This window comes from Rhinoraja longicauda, chromosome 8 (genome assembly GCF_053455715.1).
Source record: "Rhinoraja longicauda isolate Sanriku21f chromosome 8, sRhiLon1.1, whole genome shotgun sequence".
In the NCBI taxonomy this organism is placed as follows: domain Eukaryota; kingdom Metazoa; phylum Chordata; class Chondrichthyes; order Rajiformes; family Arhynchobatidae; genus Rhinoraja; species Rhinoraja longicauda.
The window spans coordinates 69979323-69996305 of record NC_135960.1 but is presented as its reverse complement, the minus strand read 5'-3'; the positions used below and the strand labels follow the sequence as shown (position 1 = coordinate 69996305).

Genomic DNA, 16983 nt, shown 5'->3' with positions numbered 1-16983 from the left:
CTGGTTGCTCATTACAGGAAATATGTGGAGGCTTTGGAGAGGGGGCAGAGGAGATTTACCAGAATGATGCCAGGATTAGAGAGTTTCAGCTACAGGGAGAGGTTGGATAGACTTGGTTTGTTTTCTCTGGAAAGTCAGAGGTTGAGGGGAGACTTGATGGAAGTATATGAAATTATGAGAGGCATAGATAGGGTAGACAGTCAGAACCTTTTTTTTCCCAGGGTGAAGATGTCCAACAGGAGAGGTTATGAGGGGGAAAGTTTAATGGAGATGTATGGGACAGATGTTTTACACAGAGAGTCATGTGTGCCTGGAATGCATTGCCAAGGGTGGTGGTGGAGGCAGATACGATAGTGGCATTTGTGGCTTTTAATAGGAACATGGAAGTGTGAGGAATAGAGGTGATGTTGGTCCTTGATGTTGTTGGCTGCCTTTTTGAGGCAGCGCCTCCTGTAGATTCCTTTGATGGTGGGGAAGTCAGTACCCGTGATGGATCAGGCAGTGTCCACCACTCTCTGTCGATCCCTTCGATGGTGGGGATGCATTGGATGTGGGGTTGGTGATGGTGTGCTTCAGTGGATGAGGAGTGGGGTTGGAACAGCTTGAGGAAGATGGGGTTTGGAGATATGAGCAAACATGAGGACATTACTTGTGCAGGTGAAGCGGGACTGACACTGTTCAGCCACTGTTCATCGTTCCTGCTCTGATTTAAACGGCATTTAAATTATATGACCTCCACGGTGGGACAAACTCATTTCTCCAAATAGTTTGAATGTGCCTCTCATAATTTAATCATTGTAGGGCCTGGGACTGTCTTCCACATAGAGACTGGGCTGGCACTCCCTGAGAAATGGCTTCAGTAACTTACATGAAAGGTCCAATTATATTTGACCTTGGTACAGACCAGACTGTGGGTGGTGGGGGTGTTATTAGTGAAGCGTGGGCAGTCAGTAATGAATGATTGTGTTGTGGGTGAGAATAAATTTGGAATAGGTTGTCGGCATGGTCAGGAGATGGACTTTATAGTCTTGGAACTGTCGTAGAGTCAAACAGGACACAAATTTGGGTCTAATTCAGACACAAATCATGAAAGCATTCAAAGTGAGGAAGGAAATTATGGGTTATGCTCTGAAGTTATTGATGAGAAGAAAGGAAAGTACTCTGGTGGGATGGCCCAATTGGAGGAAGTTCCTGTTCCGTCATGATGTGCTGTCGGCCAATCAGCTTGCAGGGTCTGGTCGGCCAATTAGAATACAGGGTCTGTCGGCCAATCAGCATGCAGGGTCTGTTGACCAATCAGCGTGCAGGGTCTGTCTGGTCAATCAGCTGCATGGTTGGCCAATTAGCATGCAGTGTCTGTTGGCCAATCAGCATGCAGGGTCTGCGGCCAATCAGCATGCAGGGTCTGTCGGCCAATCAGAATACAGAGTCTATCAGCCAATAAGCATGCAGGGTCTGTCTGGCCAATCAGCTGCTCGGTAAGTTGGCCAATCAGCATGCATGGTCTGTCTGGCCAATCAACTGCACGGGTCTGTCTGGCCAATCAGTGTGCAGGGTCTGTTGGCCTATCAGCTGCATGGTAAGTTGGCCAATCAGCATGCATGGTCTGTCTGGCCAATCAGCTGCACGGGTCTGTCTGGCTAATCAGCGTGCAGGGTCTGTCGGCCTATCAAAATGCAGGGTCTGTCTACCAATCAGCCTGCTGGTCCCGTTAGTTTGAGAAGGCTGCATGGTATTGGAGCAGTCCTCTCTCTGCCCATCTCCACTGACAAGGCCCAGACACAGGGGCCTGGTCAACCCAACCCCACATCGAAGAGTTGTCCCACAGGATGCCTGCCTTTTATCCTGACCTCCGGTGCTGTCTGTGCAGAGCTTGTATGTTCCCCGTATGACTGTGTGGCTTCTCTCCGGGTGTTCCAGTTTCCTCCCACATCCCAAAGACGTGCAGATTTGTAGGTTAATTGGCACTCTGTAAATTGCACCAGTTGTGTAGGGAGTTGATGAGACAATGGGATAGCATAGAGTTCGTGAACGGGTGGTAGTTGGTCGGCATGGAATCGGTGGGCCGAGGTGCCTGTTTCCATGCTGCATGGCCCTATAATGTAAAACAGGAGACCCACTGTCTATCATCTGTTATAAATGTTGTATTTACTGTTAAACAGGGAATGCCTGCCTCTCAAACCCGTGCCTTAATGGAGGTACCTGTATCAGTTTCCGTAATAACAGGAAAAGATGTCAATGCTCTTCCAGCTGGCAAGGAGTGGACTGCAGCAAAGGTAAGGCATTGTGCTGTAAACTCTCAGTTACACAAGACATCGTAACTCACAGTGTTGTAAACGGTCCTCAGAGAAATGTATTCCAGATTCCATGCCATTTACCGGTTTGGAGTTTAATGCAGTTGAGTGCAAGTTGTTGCATTTTAGGTAATCAGGGTCAAGGGTGGTGGGTATGTGGAACGAGCTGCCAGAGGAAATGTGTAGGAAGGAACTGCAGATGACGTTTTATACTGAAGATAGACACAAAATGGTGGAGTATCTCAGCGGGCTAGGCAGCATCTCTGGAGAAGTAGAATAGACGTTGTTTCGGGTCGGAAGAAGGGTTCCGACCCGAAACATCGCCTATTCTTTTTCTCCAGAGATGCTGCCTGACCCGCTGAGTTACTCCAGCATTTTGTATCGTTCAATGAGCTGTCAGAGGAGGTACTACCGCAGTATTTAAAAGACACTTGGGCAGGTACATGGATAGGAAAAATTTAGAGGGATCTTGGCCAAACACGGGGAGGTGGGACTAACTTAGATGGGGCATCTTGTACAGCATGGACAAGTTAGGCCGAAGGGCCTGTTTCTATGCTCCATGACTCTAAGACTCTATGAAAACATTCAATTGCAATACTTGCCAGATTAATTGGAAAGTGAAATATGGTGTTCATTTGATGATTCTATACTTTTAATGAAAATGGTCAACTTATATTTGTCAATTCTTCATTCTACCCGGCACTTCCTGCTTCTGATAATACGGTTGATTCTGTTGCTCGCTGAATGCTTTGGCTCCGCACTTCACCAATCTGGTCCAATCTCGGCCACTGTCTGGGAAGCAGAGGGCAATGGGGCAAAGAGGACAATGTCTCCTTCACACCTGCACAATGGGGAGGATGTAAAGCAAGATGTATTCAAAAGAGAGTTAGATCGAGCTCTTCGCGCTAATGGAATCAAGGGACGTGGGGAGAAAGCAGGAATGGGGTACTGATTGTGGATGCTCAACCATGATCATATTGAATGGCAGTGCTGGTTCGAAGGGCTGAATGGCCTTTTAAAATGTTTCTATGTTTCTAAAATGGACATCATCGGATAAAGTTAGAAATGTTCATATCATATCATATATATACAGCCGGAAACAGGCCTTTTCGGCCCACCAAGTCCGTGCCGCCCAGCGATCCCCGTACATTAACACTATCCTACTCCCACTAGGGACAATTTTTACATTTACCCAGCCAATTAATCTACATACCTGTACGTCTTTGGAGTGTGGGAGGAAACCGAAGATCTCGGAGAAAACCCACGCAGGTCACGGGGAGAACGTACAAACTTCTTACAGTGCAGCACCCGTAGTCAGGATCGAACCTGAGTCTCCGGCGCTGCATTCGCTGTAAAGCAGCAACTCTACCGCTGCGCTACCGTGGTTATTAGTTCATCACAAGATGGTATCTTAAATATAATAATTTTGTTTAGCTTTATTTTACATTGTTATATTATCAATGAGTTTGCAATTGCAAAATAAAATCCTTTCTTTAGACTCGAAGCCAGTTTTAGTATAGTAATTAGTTCTTTTCTTTAAGCAGATGTGGATGAATGCCTTTCAAATCCATGTCCATCTCGCTCAGAATGTGTTAATAACTTGGGCTCTTTCTCCTGCAAGTGTTACCCAGGGTATTACTTCGAGAAGGGAGCAAGATGCACTCTAGGTAAGATGAACGGTTGCTCTGGAGATGTATGGATTTACCTTGCTGTGGCTTGACAGATTTGTTGGGCTGTTGGAGATAAACTATCTTAACTTTGTGGAATATAGATTAAGATTAATTCTCATGCAAGACATCTTGAAATTTAATCCAAAATTATATATCTGTGACTTTTCCAAAGCTTTTTCCTGATAGATACCCAAATTACATACCCCCACAATCTATAACATTTCTAAACAAATGCCACATCTACAATCCTACAACTAAAAACTGCCAAATGATAAAATAAGATGACCATTTCTGTGTTGCTTTGCATGACAGTGTCAATCGCCTGGGTATTTCTTGGTTTAGTTAGTTTAGAGATGCAGGGAGGAAACAGGCCCCTTGGCCCACCGCGTCCGCGCCGACCAATGATCCCCGCACATTAATGCCATCCTACACACGCAAGGGGCAATTCACAATTTTAGCAAGCCAATTAATCTATAAACCTATGGTGTGTTACATGGACATTATTACAGGCCTGGGACATGGTGTGTTACATGGGCATTCCGACATGTCTAGGAGATGGCAGGTTACATGGACGTTCCTACATGTCGAGGAGATGGCGGGCTACATGGATGTTTCAACATATCTAGGAGATGGCGTGTTACATGGACATTCCTACACGCATGGGAGTTGGCATGTTCATTGGGCATTTCTACATGCCTAGGACGTGGTGTGTTACATGGACATTCCAACATGCCTGGGAGATGGCGTGTTACATGGACATTCCTACAGACCTGGGAGATGGCGTGTTACATGGACAATCCTACAGACCTGGGAGATGGCGTGTTACATGGACATTCCTACAGACCTGGGAGATGGCGTGTTACTTGGGCATTCCTACAAGCCTGGGACATGGCGTGTTACATGGACATTCCAACATGCCTGGGAGATGGCGTGTTACATGGACATTCCTACAGACCTGGGAGATGGCGTGTTACATGGGCATTCCTACAAGCCTGGGACATGGCGTGTTACATGGACATTCCAACATGCCTGGGAGATGGCGTGTTACATGGACAATCCTACAGACCTGGGAGATGGCGTGTTACATGGACATTCCTACAGACCTGGGAGATGGCATGTTACTTGGGCATTCCTACTAGCCTGGGACATGGCGTGTTACATGGACTTTCCTACGCGCCTGGGAAGTGGCATGTTATATGGACTTTCCTACACGCCTGGGAGATGGCGTGTTCCATTGGCATTCCTACACGCCTGGGAGATGGTGGGAGGGCAAACACTGTTCGGAGAAAATACCCTAATAATTGATACCAACAATGGTCACTTAACGCAACTGATCTCCCGTTCCCAGTCTGACCTCTCTGTCATGAGCCTCCTCCAGTGCCATAGTGAGGCCCGCCGGAAATTGGAGGAGCAGCACCTCATATTTCGCCTGGGCAGTTTGCAGCCCGGTGGTATGAACGTCGACTTCTCCAACTTCAGATAGCTCCTCTGTCCCTCCCTTCCCCTCCTCCTTCCCAGATCTCCCTCTATCTTCCTGTCTCCACCTATATCCTTCCTTTGTCCCACCCCCGACATCAGTCTGAAGAAGGATCTTGACCCGAAACGTCACCCATTCCTTCTCTCCCGAGATGCTGCCTGACCTGCTGAGTTACTCCAGCATTTTGTGAATAAATGGTCACTCAGTGTTTCTCCTTCCAACATATCTCACTACAATATAGTATTGTTCCTATAATTCAGTCTCCTTTACTTTCTCCCTTTGTGTGAATTGCTTATTTTCACAAAACTTCCCAGTAGATCTCCTTATTTTAAGATTAACTCAGGGACTTGCATGTGGAATTGTACCAACTGCTTAGTTTATTGACTTGCACTGTAATCTCCCAAAGAATATTCCTTTAAAGGATCTTTCCTTCCTAACGCTGCTGCTTATTCAGTTATTGTGACATACTCTGCAGCCAAGCCTCTCTAGCTACTGTTTCCACGTAAGCCTGTTGCTCTAATTGCTATCCCCCTCTCTGTCATTCCTGATCATTGTAAATCAGTTGATGTATTGACTCTGAGAGGAAAGTATAAAAGACACTTGGGCAGGTACATGGGGAAAGTTTAGAGGGATGTGGGCAAACCGGGGCAGGTGGGACTAGTGTAGGTGGGGCATCTTGATTGGCATGGAGACGTTGGGCCAAAGGGTCAGTTCCTGTACAGTGAGACCATGCAAATAGTCATACAGCCTTTATACTGTTCTATCTACTTATCTGGTTCTGTAAAACCTAAGCTTGTTCAAAATTCAATGTCGAAACAAAGAACTTTAGGGGCAGCACGGTGGCGCAGTGATAGAGCTGCTGCCTTTCAGCGCCAGAGACTCGGGTTCGATCCTGACAATGGGTGCTGTCTGTACGGAGTTAGTACGTTCTCCCTGTGATTGCGTGGGTTTTCTCCGGGTGCTCCGGTTTCCTCCCACAATCTAAAGACGTGCAGATTTGTAGGTTAATTGGCTTTAGTAAAATTGTAAATCGTCTCTAGTGTGTAGGATAGTGCTAGTGTACAGGGTGATCGCTGGTTAGCACGGACTTGGTGGGCTGAAGGGCCTGTTTCCGCGCTGTATCTCTAAAACGAAAACTAAAACTTCAGATGTAGGTTTATATCAAAGATATAAAAAGTGCTGGAGCAACTCATCAGGTCAAGAAGCATCCATGGAGAGAATAGGATGGGTGACATTTCGAGTGGGGACCCTTCTTTGGTCGGTAACCCATCCTTTCTTCTCCTGAGATGTTGCATGTCCCGCTGAGTTACTCCACCACTTAGTGTCTCTCTGAAAATCAATGCATTCTGCCATTTCCTGACAGTGTGTGGCTTTGAATCAACACTGAGACCATATTGAAGTTTGAGCTTCTTGCAGTGCTGCCTAATCGTGTCCAGCTGTTGGGGTCTGGGAAACAGCTGGATGAGCAGGAGGTCACATGACCATCAGAGAAGCAGGAAAAGACCAACAATGATAAAAACAAAAGAGCTTGCATTTCTGTCGGGGCATTTACACCTTCTGGTAACTTCTCAATTCCTGAATGATTCTGAAGTCCAGTCACCATTGTTGTGTGGGCCTCATTGAAACTTACCGAATAGTGAAAGGCCTGGATAGAGTGGATGTGGAGAGGATGTTTCCACTAGCAGGAGAGTCTAGGACCAAAGGTCATAGTCTCAGAATAAAAGGACGCACCTTTAGAAAGGAGACGAGGAGGAATTTTTTTAACCAGAGGGTTGTGAATCTGTGGAATTCATTGCCACAGATGGTGATGGAGGTCAGGTCATTGGGTATTTTTAAGGCACAGATTGAGAGATACTTGATTAGTAAACGGTTGAGAAGGAAATATAGATCAGCTATGATTAAATGGCAGAGTAGACTTGATGGGTCGAATGGGCTAATTCTGCTCCTATGACTTCATAAGTTCATAAACTCATAAGTTATGGGAGCAGAATAGAAGCCCATCAAGTCTACTCCGCCATTCATTGTTCCCTCTCAACCCCATTCTCCAGCCTTCCCCCCCATTAACCCTGACACCCTTACTAATCAAGTATCTATCAATCTGCGCCTTAAAAATACCCATTGACCTGGCCTCCACAGCCCTCTGTGGCAATGAATTCCACAGATTCACCACCCTCTGGCTAATGAAACTTTTCTCCTCAGCTTCTTTCTAAAGTTACGTCCTTTTATTCTGAAGGCTGTGCCCTCTGGTCCTAGACTCTCCCACAAGTGGAAACATCCTCTCCACACCCACTCTAACCAGGATAGACTCAAGAACTTATCAAGAGTTTACCACCAGAAAGAGGGGAAGATTCCAGGTTGCTCTACCATCTGGTCATGTTGGTTGAGGAGTGGACAGGGGCCCCGAAAAGCTCAAAAACCTCTTGCAATAGTAAGCACCCCTTTGTGGCCATCTGGCCAAGCCCTCATCAGACAGTCAGCAATCGCCCAGTGCTGCTATGAAATGCCCTTGGAGAATTTAGATTTTTAGATTTAGAGATACAGCGCGGAAACAGGCCCTTCGGCCCACCGAGTCCGCACCGCCCAGCGGTCCCCGCACATTAACACTATCCTACACACACTAGGGACAATTTTTACATTTACCCAATCAATTAACCCACAAACCTGTACCTCTTTGGAATGTGGGAGGAAACTGAAGATCTTGGAGAAAACCCACGCAGGTCACGGGGAGAACGTACAAACTCCGTACAGACGGCGCCCGTAGTCAGGATCGAACCTGAGTCTCCGGCGCTGCATTCGCTGTAAGGCAGCAACTCTACCGCTGCGCCACCGTGCCGCCCTGAGTTTACCTCTGAGTTCTCCCACACCGTGCTGTTACACTCACGGTTATGTAAACGTAATCTTGTATTCTGGTTTTACACAGGGAGTTTTTAAAATTATACTCTTCTATTATTGTTTCCCCATAGCAAGGACATTTGCTGGTGTTTTTCAAATAGACAACAAATCCCGAATATCAGAACATGCAAAGCTGGAAGGAGATATTTTAAAAATAGTAAGTTGTTTCTGAATAATAACTCAAATAATAATGAATAATCACTGTGATGCAGATTCATTGACATCATTTACAATGGACCGTTCTTGACTTTTTAATTCTATGAGTGTTTGATTAATAGCATCAGTTGGCCATCTGGTTTTCTGATCGATGTTGAGGTGAAAGGGTCTTGACAATATCACCCAACACACGATTGGAGTTGCACATATTGAAACCACAAGTGAGTTTTCATCGCCCAGGTTTACAAGTAATACTTTCCAGTGATACAGATGAGTATCATTCTCTCCTGCCCAAAAGAATATACAGGACATAGGACAGTACGGCACGGGAACGGGCCCTTCGGCCCACAATGTCTGGTCCAAACATGATGCCATGTCCCCTCTGCCTGTATGTGATCCATATCCCTCCATTCCTACATATCTGTGTGCCTATCTAAATGCCTTGTGAACACCACTGTCATATAATAATAATAATAATAATAATAATGCATTACATTTATATAGCGCTTTTCAAACACTCAAAGACGCTTTACAGGGATTTCTAGAACATAGAGAATTGAATAAATAGATAAATAAGTAAACGTACAGAAAAAGGAGACAGAAGGTGAGGTGACGGTCAGTGGTTGAAGGCAGTGCTGAGCAGGTGAGACTTCAGTGATGTTTTGAATGTGGTGAGTGAGGGGGAGTCTCTGACGGTTTGGGGTAGTGAGTTCCAGAGGGTGGGAGCAGCGATGGAGAAAGCCCTGTCCCCCCAGGATCTGAGTTTGGTCCGGATGGGGGGGGGACAGGAGATTGGCAGCAACAGAGCGGAGGGTGCAGGTGGGAGTGTGCCTGTGGAGGAGGTCAGTCAGGTAGGATGGGGCCAGGTTATGGAGGGCTTTGTAGGTCCCCCACCACCCCTCGCAGTGTGTTCCAGGATCCACCACTCTCTGTGTGAAAAAAAGACTTGCCATGCACATCCCCTTAAAGCTTTGCCCCTCTAACCTTCAAGTAATGCCCTCTAGTCTTTAATATTTCCATCCTGCCCAGTAATCAGTTCTCATTCCATGCTGTTATATAACTGCCAATCCGATAATTTTGTTCTGAACATTTTCTGTTACATCATTCTGAATCGTTTCTCAGAGCTAAATATCTCACACCCTCTTAAGAATACAGAGTGCTGGAGTAACTCAGCGGGTCAGGCAGCATCTCTGCAGAACATGGATAGGTGACGTTTCACCGAGTGCTGGAGTAATTCAGCGGGTCAGGCAGCATCTCTGCAGAACATGGATAGGTGACGTTTCACAGAGTGCTGGAGTAACTCAGCAGCATCTCTGGAGACCGTGGAGAGATGACGTTTCGGGTTGGGACCCTTAGACCTCTCGTTTGCCCTTACTGACTTTGCTGAACACAATCCGGGAGATTGCAGACAGCTGCAGGTCAAATAAGGTTGTTGTAGTAGGGGATTTTAACTTCCCCAATATAGACTGGGAAAATCATAGTGTGAAGGGTTTAGATGGGGTGCAATTCTTCAAAAGTGTTCAGGAGAGTTTTCGTAAGCAGTATGTGGAGGCCCCCACACTTGAGAGGGCAACACTGGATCTAGTGTTGGGAAATTGGGAAGGGCAAGTTAATGAAGTGTGTGTGGAGGAGCCTTTTGGGAGCAATGACCACAGTTTGATTAGGTTTAAGATAGTTATGGATAGCGACCACGTGTTAAAATGCTCAACTGGGGTAAGGCCAACTTTGAGAGAAGGTCTCGCTCAAGTTGACTGGAGCAGGTTATTTGAGGGGAAAGGAACATAGGCCAAATGGGATGTTTTTAAAAGTGTACTGAAGAAAGCTCAGGATGTGTATGTCCCCGTTAGAGTGAAGGGCAAAGCAGGCAAAGGTAAGGAAACGTGGCTGAAGAAGGAGATTTGAGACGCTTGTCAAAAACAAGAAGGATGCATGGGACAGGTATAGGCAGCTGGGATCAAGTGCATCGCTGGAGGAGATTCGGGAACTAAGGAGTAAACTATAAAGGAAATCAGAAGGGCAAAAAGGGGCCAGGAGATAGCTTTGGCGGGTAGCATTAAGGACATTCCCAAAAGATTTTATAAATACATACAGTAAGGGGGAAAAGGGTAACTAGAGAGAGAGAGAGAGAGAGACCTCTCAGGAATCAAAGCAGTCACCTCTGTGGAGCCACAGGAGATGGGCAAGGTCCTAAAAGAGTATTTCTCCTCTGTGTTTACCGAGGAGAAAGACAGTAGGACGGAGGAAATTGGAGCAGTCACTGGAAGTGTCTTGAGAGCAGTCAGGGTTACCGTTGAAGAAGTACTGAAGGTACCGTCGTGTTTGAAGGTAGACAAATCTCCAGGGCCTGATCAGATATATCCGAGGACATTGCGGGAAACTAGAGTAGAAATTGCGGGAGCCCCGGTTGAAATTTACGAGTCTCCCTTAAATACAGGAGACGTCCCGGAAGACTGGAGGGTGGCAAAAGTTGTGCCTCTACTCAAGAAGGGCTGCGGGGAAAATGCTGGGAACTATAGGCCGGCGAGCTTAACATCTGTTAACAGGAATCCGAGGGGTAACTTTTTCACACAAAGGGTGGTGGGTGTATGGCACAAGCTGCTAGAGGAGGTAGTTGAGGCTGGGACTATCCCATCGTTTAAGAAACAGTTAGACAGGTACATGGATAGAACAGGTTTGGAGGGATATGGACTAAGTGCAGGCAAGTGGGACTAGTGTAGATGGAACATTATTGGCAGGTGTGGGCAAGTTGGGCCGAAGGGCCTGCTTCCACGCTAACTCTATGACTCTATGACTCTAATCCCAGAAATCTCGAACACTTTGGTGATGTCTCATTTGCCTCTTCCCCATCTATGGTGCCCTGCTGGTGCAAATGTAGTGGTGTTCCTTGGCCCATGCCCACCAGTGGATCTGGCGTGCCCATCACCCCCTCCCGGTGATGTGAATCAGTAGCTCCCACTGTTTCATTGGTGCTGGGTGTCATTCTTGTCTCTGATATTACCCACAACCAATGCCACTTTCCTGTATCCAATCATTCTGTCCATCCTGGTGTTCTACCAGGTCTACAAATGGAGGAACAGCACCTCATATTTTGCTTGGGCAGCTTACAACCCAGTGGTATATATATTGTTTTCTCTAACTTCAAGTAACGCTTGCATCCCCTCTCTCTCCATCCCTCCCCCATCCAAGTCGTACCAGCTTCAAAGTCGTCTCGTTGATTCTCATTGTCTGTAACTCGTTTTCACCTAGCCCACAGCTAACAATGGCCTGTTTCCTTTATCATCGCTACATTTTGCATATCTTTCATTCATTCATTCTATATCTCCCGTTTCCCTTTCCCTTGACTCTCAATCTGACGAAGGGTCTCGACCCAAAACGTCACCCATTCCTTCTCCCCAGAGATGCTGCCTGTCCCGCTGAGTTACTCCAGCTTTTTGTGTCTATCTCCGGTTTGAACCAGCATCTGCAGTTCCTTCCAACGCTACAAACTGCCCAGCTGATTTCGTAATAAGTGAAATGGACAATCACAACCTTTACTCTGCTGCCACTCAGTGGAATCTACACGCGCACGTTGTCGACCTCCCCGTGGTGAGCCCTGGCAACTGGCCTCAGTCAGGCGAACGACAACAAACAGAGACAGCAGAAGCAGAAGCAGCTTCATAACTTCTGCTGCCTCAAACGCAAGAAGAAGCTGACACAGCATGTCTTTGTTTTCCTCATCATATTGTTCACATGCTTTACTGCACCTTTCCACATCGCACATTGAAACACACCTCCAATCCAATGACCAGCTCTATATTACTTTCCGCATTTCCAACTCTGAAAATTAAGAAGCATTGATTTTGTCATCACTAGCCCTGGAGTAAATGAATATATTCCCATCGACCTGTGCAAAGATCAGCATTTGCTTCAGACAGCTTCACTTGAGTAGTTATAATGTGCATGGCACCGAGGGTCCAAGCTTGTTCTCAGCACCTTGACAACCCCTTGGCCAGAACACTCCGTCCTGGCCTCTCACGCCTCTGTTCTGCTCTCCTTTCTCTGCTTTTTGCTGGAAGATGCCACAAATTATGAGCTTCCACTGTTGCCGTTTTCCCCGTCCGTGTCTTTGTCAGCCGCAGAGTGATGTTGTCGTCTGTAGACAAGGCCAAGTACCTAGAGCATGAGGCAGCCAAGTTGGCTCAGCCACCGGTGGCTCACACAAACGTAAATTATATGTGAAAAAATCCTTCAGGGAAGTGACGATTCGTGGAGAGAGGCACACATGCAGCTTTCTTTGATCTAACTGCATGAATGAATGGTTTGCAATGGTTTGTGGCATTGGCAGCCTTTTGGCATTGCCTCCCACATTAATGTAGCAATTCAATACAACTCTGATGAAGAGCCTCGTTAACGTTTCATTGAATTGCAGTGCCCCTCAGACTCTGAGAAATGCTTTGGAGAAATATGCATTACCTTACTGTAACCAGGAATGGGATTCTGTTTCTTTGTTCATTTGACAATGGATTCTGCAGCTGTTCAGGGATGGGAAGTCAAATTTCAGTATTCCACCGATTTATTCAGTTTCTAGACCGCAGACCAAATGTATCGACAATCAAAAGTGCAGATTATAAAATGTAACAGTGCAATTAATGGACCCTCTTTCCTCTTCCCCCGTCCTCAACTTTGACTTCTGGAGGCACACATTTGAAGTTAAATAACCCGACAAACAAGAAACTGAAGTTTAATTGCAGTCACTTGAATTTTTCAAGTTTAGCATCACCTCTGTTTTGCACTGATTGATGCTGCCCAAGTACACCAAAGGGCATAATGAATCGTTAGATTTAGTCAATCATGTGGAGACAATGTGCCTGACCTCCTGGGATCAGCGGGCCAGTTATTGATGGAGCCTGAGGATATGTCTGTGAGACTTGCCCCTTCCTCCTGGCTCCACAGCGAAATAGAGAGAAGCGGAGGAACTTAACCCATTCCTTGCTGAGAATCAGGAACTTAACCCATTCCTCGCTGAGAATCGGAGACAATTAACCCCTCTCATGCTGGGAATCTGAGGAATTTAACCCCTCCCTTGCTGAGAATCTGAGGAATTTAACCCCTCCCTTGCTGAGAATTGGAACTTAGCCCCTTTCTTGCTGAATCAGGAATTTAATACCCCTTACTGAGAATCTGAGGGATTTAGCCCCTCCCTTGCTGGGAATCTGAGGAATTTAGCCCCTCCCTTGCTGAGAATTGGAACAACCCCTTTCTTGCTGAATCAGGAATTTAATACCCCTTACTGAGAATCTGCGGAATTTAACCCCTTGCTGAGAATCTGAGGGATTTAACCCCTCCCTTGCTGGGAATCTGAGGAATTTAACCCCTCCCTTGCTGAGAATCTGAGGAATTTAACCCCCTCCATAGCTGTGCCCTTCAATTGCTACCCTGAACATCTCATCCAAATGTGTGCTCTTTGTTGTGGACCTGAATGATAACATTTGGCTCGAGATTCCAGTTCACCATATTGCATAGATACGTATGGTTTCCAGAAGTTTCTACACCACATTCAGTAGAAATGTCCAGTCGATTTTCCCCACAATTAAATTGTCGATGAGACCAGCATTAAAAAAAAAAGCTTTTGTTCCAGCTCCCCACATTGCCCTGTACGTTTTCATTGTGTGACTGACCAACATGTAACATATTAATAGACACAAAATGGTGGAGTAACTCAGCGTGACAGGCAGCATCTCTGGATAGAAGGAATGGGTGACGTTTCGGGTCGAGATCCTTCTTCAGACTCAATCTGAAACGTCACCCATTCTTACAATCCAGAGATGCTGCCTGTCCCGCTGAGTTACTCCAACATTTTGTGTTTACCTTCGGTGTAAACTAGCGTCTGCAGTTCCTTCCTACACATGTAACATATTAACGTGACGTCCTGTGTTCAACTCAATGTAAAACATTCCACTGCTACTTGGAACCCTTTGGAAACGCCCAACCCACAAAGGCACTGCAGGGCCATGCTTGTAGACACTCATGGAGTGGCAGAGTTGGTGTTGGGCCAACTGGTCAATGGTCAGGGATGACAGGATCCTTGGGGCAACATCTAAGCTGCAGAGATGCATCTATGCCCTGGTCTGGGATATTTATGTGGACAGGAGTGGAGAATCAACACACTGCAGATGTGTATAACCTGAGATAAAATCAGAAAATGCTGGACACATTCAGCAGGTTGTGCAGCAGATATTGCCTTTAGGTACTAAATGTAACATTTTCTTTTCCACAGCTTAATGCATCTCTGTTTTCTCTGAATGGTTATCACACATCTGTTGTTACCGATTTAAGGTAAAGTGGAACAAAATATTCTGCAACCGATTACTGGGATTTTATTGTGGTTTAGGTTTAAGATTATTAGAAGATAGACACAAAAAGCTGGAGTAACTCAGCGGGACAGGTAGCATCTCTGGAGAGAAGGAATGGGTGACGTTCTGGGTCGAGACCCTTCTTCAGACTGGTTAGGGAGGCGGGATAAGAGAGATATAGACGGTGATGTGGGGAGAGAAGAACAATGAATGAAAGATATGCAAAAACGTAACGATGATAAAGGAAACAGGCCATTGTTAGCTGTTCGTAGGGTGAAAACGAATAGCTAGTGCGACTTGGGTGGGGGAAAGATAGAGAGAGAGGGAATGCCGGGGCTACCTGAAGTGAGAGAAATCAATCTTCATACCACTGGGCTGTAATTGTCATGTGTGCTGAGGTACAGTGAAAAGCTGCAAACAGATCAGATATGTCATATGTTGTCTTTAATTTTGAAAATTACAAGGAAGATAAGTTGGTTATAATCTGGTTAACCCTAGAGCTCACATACTGGGCAAGTATGATGGGACAAATGGCCAACATAGAATGTTAGGACGGTAAAAAATAGATGTGTCAATGTATTTAGCCTTCACAGCACAGCTTAATTAGAATAGCTAAAACTAATACACTCTGTTGAAAAGCAGGCTTCCTTATCTATTGAGGGGGGATAGTTGTTCGCAGTTCTGTCCAAAGATACTAGAGGAGCAAGATAGAACACTAAACCCTAAAAAACGTAGTATGTCTTGGTGCCATTTTAGTAGGCAGAAACTTGCAGAAACATTTAAATAGAAAAATACCAAAAATCTGCAAATTGATAGATGAGATATATTCTGCATTTTAATGATATCATCACACATACTGTTCCCACAAAACACTGATTACACTGCGAGAGGCATATAGTGAACGCCGGGTTTTGCCTACTAAAATGGCGGCCGTTACGCTCCTTTGTGTGCTACACTTCAGTATAGGCGATTTCAACAGAGTGGTCCATCTTGTTCCTTTAGTATCTTTGGTTCTGTCTCGGTTCGTATCCGTTGCAGCCTTATTACAGCTGCTCTATGTCACTGCGTTTAGCAGGCAAGCCTCACAAAAGTTAACGAACAGCCTTTTTTTAATAAGAGACCCCATCAATTCTTCCTACAGGCATATTGACACCTATGGTATGTTTGTTAAATCTATGGGAGAGAGATTTTCAAAACAGGAAACGTAAAGTTGAAGTTAACTCTGGGGAAAGACTAAGATGAAAGGTTACAGAGACATTGATCAATGATGATTTATTTCAAATCCACAAGTAACCATTGAGAATATAAAAATGCTGCAGGTGCTATGACTCTTGGAAACATTTTGGGTTTTCTCAGAGTGTTTACTAGTGCGCACTGTTAAGACCTTCAATAAACCGACTAGTTCGGTAGACTCGCCACTGATCTATGAGCTGTTTTATTTTGTGTCTGTGCCTATTTGAGTAAGCCAGATATAGGGTATGGGTTTTGCACAAAATAGCACAAAATTCCCTCCTACACCATACATAAATACCTTCAGTTCAAACTCAAGTTCAAAGGTAGAGCAAAAGGGAAGACACAGGGCGCAGAATCTAGTTCTCAGCATCGTAGTACATCAGTTCCATAGACAAAGTCCAATGTCCGCAATTGGGTAGAGGGACTAGTGTAGATGTGGCCTGTTGGTCGGCGTGAGCTGAGGGCCTGTTTCCATGCTGTATGACTCCATGAGGTAAAAGCATGAGTATCTTGATGATTTATTTCTGAGAGTGATGACCGTGTAAATCGTTGCTTACAGTGCGGCTGCATCAGTAAACTCATGGCCATGTGTCGTGTTACTTACAGTGAGTCTGCTGCCACTGTGTCTGTCCTGAACATGTTTGTAGTCTCATCGAATGTGACCACCCATGAGGTGTGGAGCAGTGTGCAAAACTACATGTGGACTTGTGGCCGATACAACGCCGTGAGCTGCCAGTTTCTGCCAAGTCCAAGACTGTCGTACAAAGGTAAAGCCGACATTCCACACAGCAGCAGAACTGCCGAACCATTGTCAATGCTGTTAATGTTACACTCAATGCAAACAACTACATCATAAACTGGAGATTGACCATGATATGTAGGAACCATCTGTTGTACAATAACAAAGTCACTCCTCATAAAGTCATGCA

At 45.6% G+C, this 16983-nt stretch overlaps 1 protein-coding gene across 1 annotated transcript in view; it reads left to right on the top strand.

Moving 5' to 3' along the window:
* LOC144596376 (uncharacterized) overlaps positions 1–16983 on the top strand; it is a 164867-nt gene that overhangs the window by 127826 nt on the left and 20058 nt on the right. Inside the window, exons 8-12 of the mRNA XM_078404633.1 lie at positions 2163–2276; positions 3839–3961; positions 8405–8490; positions 14746–14804; positions 16661–16821. Coding sequence (XP_078260759.1) covers positions 2163–2276; positions 3839–3961; positions 8405–8490; positions 14746–14804; positions 16661–16821 — 543 coding nt within the window. The remainder of the gene's footprint in view (positions 1–2162; positions 2277–3838; positions 3962–8404; positions 8491–14745; positions 14805–16660; positions 16822–16983) is intronic.